The 3,818-nt window shown below is 44.8% G+C and overlaps 1 protein-coding gene across 2 annotated transcripts in view; it reads left to right on the plus strand.

Moving 5' to 3' along the window:
• trak2 (trafficking protein, kinesin binding 2) overlaps window positions 1-3,818 on the plus strand; it is an 84,278-nt gene that overhangs the window by 67,834 nt on the left and 12,626 nt on the right. For both annotated transcript variants that reach the window (XM_043693258.1, XM_043693260.1), the window contains 3 exons: window positions 1,560-1,694; window positions 2,341-2,417; window positions 2,710-2,910. In XM_043693258.1, the coding sequence (XP_043549193.1) occupies window positions 1,560-1,694; window positions 2,341-2,417; window positions 2,710-2,910 (413 nt within the window). The remainder of the gene's footprint in view (window positions 1-1,559; window positions 1,695-2,340; window positions 2,418-2,709; window positions 2,911-3,818) is intronic.

A 3,818-nucleotide genomic window follows, 5' to 3' on the forward strand; every position in this document is an offset into this window, starting at 1 on the left:
TGAATGACCTCCCCACCTCTCTTCCTACCTATGTCGTTGGTGCCAATGTGCACCACGACTTCTGGCTGCACACCCTCCCCCTTATGGATTCTGAAGACACGGTCCGAGATGTCTCGGACGCTGGCACCCGGGAGGCAACAAACCATCCGAGAGTCTCGCCCATGTCCACAGAACTGCCTGTCTGTCCCTCTAACTATAGAGTCTCCTATAACTAGCGCTCTCCTCCTCTCCCCCTTTCCCTTCTGAGCCTCCGAGGCGGACCTCGTGCCAGAGACCCGGTCACTGCAGCTTAGCCCTGCTAGGCCGTCCCCCCCAACAGTATCCAAAGCGGTATACTTATTGTTGAGGGGAACGACCACAGGGGATCCCTGCACTGCATGCTTCCTCCCCTTCCCACCTCTAACTGTTACCCAGCTACCTCTGTTCTCTGGCGTAACTATGTCCCTGTAGCTTCTATCTATCACCCTCTCAGCCTCTCGAATAATCCTCAGTTCATCCAACTCCAGTTCCAATTCCCTAACGCGTTCTGTGAGGAGCAGGAGCTGACTGCATTTCCTGCAGATGAAGTCGGCAGGAGCATCGATGGTCACCCCTACCTCAAACATCCTGCAGGAGGAACATTCCACTGCCCCTCAAACATCCTGCAGGAGGAACATTCCACTGCCTGCGCTGCCATTACTCTACACTTAGTTTCCGAAACAAGAACACTGAGTAGCTTACCTGTGGACTTTAAAGTTAGGTTAGAGGAGGAGGATGGGAGGGAGGCCTTACTATGTGGGGCCTGGGGTCTACAACACACCCACTCAAATATCAATCACTTACCTTCCCGACCAGCTCTGCGCTCCAACTTCACTTCCGCCCAGCTCGCGCCGTGCTCTGCTGTGAAAAGACCATTGTTCTATCTTTAATAAAGAGTATTACATACATAAATGGTGGTCCCCTGTATCAGTTCACGTCAGTCAGTCCCTACTTTGATTGCACTGTTGTTGTGCAGTACTGGATCATTCTCAAAAAATCTTGGTCCCTAGATTTGATTAAAATTTCTCTGAGTTGCACTTGAATTTACAAGGTTCTGACTCTGAGGCAAGAATACTATCCACTGAGTGTGAACTAGTCAGAAAAACACCTTCCGTCACAATATAGAGGGAATTGATGTGCAATTTGGAGAAATCTCCAACAGCAGAACTGTGTGTGTGAATGGCTATCGTTAAGGAATTGATTTATACCTTTTTCCTAATTCACTGTCTAATCCACCTGATTTCTGATCTTGCATTTTAAGATGCCATCATATAAAATAGCCAAGTTGCAAAATGTCTCAACACTAAAGTTGTGTTGTTGGTTTGCTGCTGCCCCTTGTCTTTATTGCCATAGTTAAGGTAGACTGAATGGATGTCACTCCCCATTCCTCCTGTCACACAGCTGAGAATGTACTGTATTGGTTGCACTCTCACATTCTGGAAAGGGAGGGTGGGTCACGTTGCCTGATGTGACAGAATGTGTTGTTTCCAAAGTTTGTGGATTGTTCTTTCACACTTTAATCTTGCCCCTGTTCACTGCAGCTACTCGAAGTGCAAGATCGGAATGCTGAGTGTTTAGGAATGTTGCATGAATCCCAAGAGGAACTAAAAGAATTGCGGAACAAATCAACATCATCCTCACTTCAGCGGCCCCAGTCCTACAGCATGTTCCCAATGGTATGGAGTCATCGCTTCAAATCCACACTTTTTTTTTTTAAACAGTCAATGCATTAAAATCTCACTATTTAAATCATGGGTATTGACTTTAGAGTAAAAGATCTGGACAATCTTTCCAGGTTTCCACTGTTGGCTTGCACACCAGCCCCATGCATATAGCAATGTAACAACTTTGACTTTTATAATAATGCATGGTCTGATGTTATACAAGACTTTGATATTCATATTGGAGTTACAGTACATATTTAATGCTCCTGATATTTTTTTCTTTAAAATTTTACAACTCTCCAAGGCTTCTTCAACAGCACCTGGCTAACCTTTATATCTCAAAGGTTGAGGGCAACAGTTGCATGGGACTATCAGCACGTGCAAGTTCCCTACAGACACTAACCATGCTGACATGGAACTGTGTCATTATTCCTTCACTTTCTCTGGATCCAAATCCTAAACACACTCTATAACAGTGTTGGGGGTGTACTCACACCCTATGGACTGCACGCATTCAAGAAGGCAGCTCCCCATCAACTCAGGCAATTGAGGAAGGGCATTAAATGCAGGCCTAGCCAGCATTGCCCAAATCAAGGGAAAGAATTGGGGGAGAAAAAGTAGGTTTGGAAACTGAATATGCAATGTGTTATCTTTACAGGACTCCATAGCTGCTGAGATCGAGGGAAGCATGCGGCGGGAGCTAAATCTGGAAGAGTCAACCATTCAAGACCAAAGGTAAATGGAAATAGTTCATCTGCTCCATTATTATTCCAACTGCACTTTGAATGGACAAAGTTTTGTTTGAACAGAACTTAAGCGTCACAAATCTAAGAATGGTTCTCCTTCCCATCCTTCTTTGTTTGTGGAATACAGGAACAGGTTTAGGTCGCTTAATCCCTCTGATGTTCCACCATTCAATTACATCATGACTAATCTGTATTTTAACTCCATCTTTGGTTCCATATTCTTTGATACCATCACCTGATTTAAATGGTTCACCTCGTGCATCTTTGTGTTTTTGCCTCAGGAATCAACATAAGCGGGTTTTCCATACCGTCAGAAGTATCAATGAAACTATACAATCCCACAAGTTGGCATCCCCTCTGGGATCTATTCCAGGATCTGGTTGCTCATCTGTTGTCATGACAGTGAAACCGCACCAATCTGTCATGGGGACAACTGATACAAAGCTGACAAAGAACACTGCAAGTGAACAGGGTGCTCACTGGTAAGTAGCAAACAATAATAAACTGTCCTTTGACTGGCCAAAGTTAGTGAGCAGGTCAGCTAAAGGAAAAACATATATTGCTTTTATGTGCTGGGAGTCTGGTATTTCAGCACAATGCCTGAAGAATTATTTAATGCTCTCTATCAAGCTCAACAAACTGAATCATAGCACAAACTGTAGCTGAACTGCATTCTGTTCCCATTGTGTGTTATTGCTAGCTCAGTTATTAGCGACCTTGCATTTTAGCTCTTTTGCACTAGCATTGGTGCACTTATTAACTTGTGGCTTTATGTAGAGAGAGAATGAAATTCATATGAAATAAAAACAAAGTGATGGGGAAACTCAGCAGATATGGCAGCAACTGTGTAGAAAGAAACAGGGTTAACATTCAGTTTCCAATATAGAGTCATAGAGATGTACAGCATGGAAAACAGACCCTTCGGTCCAACCCGTCCATACCGACCAGATATCCCAACCCAATCAAGTCCCACCTGTCAGCAACCGGCCCATATCCCTCCAAACCCTTCTTCTTCATATAACCATCCAAATGCCTCTTAAACATTGCAATTTTACCAGTCTCCACCACTTCCTCTGGCAGCTCATTCCATACACGTACCACCCTCTGCATGAAAATGTTGCCCCTTAGGTCTCTTTTACATCTTTCCCCTCCCACCCTAAACCTAGACCCTCTAGTTCTGGACTCCCCGACCCCAGGGAAAAGACTTTGCCTGTTTACCCTATCCATGCCCCTCATAATTTTGTAACCCTCTATAAGGTCACCCCTCAGCCTCCGACGCTCCAGGGAAAACAGCCCCAGCCTGTTCAGTCTCTCCCCATAGCTCAAATCCTCCAACCCTGGCAACATCCTTGTAAATCTTTTCTGAACCCTTTCAAGTTTCACAACATCT

Source organism: Chiloscyllium plagiosum, chromosome 7 (assembly GCF_004010195.1).
Source record: "Chiloscyllium plagiosum isolate BGI_BamShark_2017 chromosome 7, ASM401019v2, whole genome shotgun sequence".
In the NCBI taxonomy this organism is placed as follows: Eukaryota; Metazoa; Chordata; class Chondrichthyes; order Orectolobiformes; family Hemiscylliidae; genus Chiloscyllium; species Chiloscyllium plagiosum.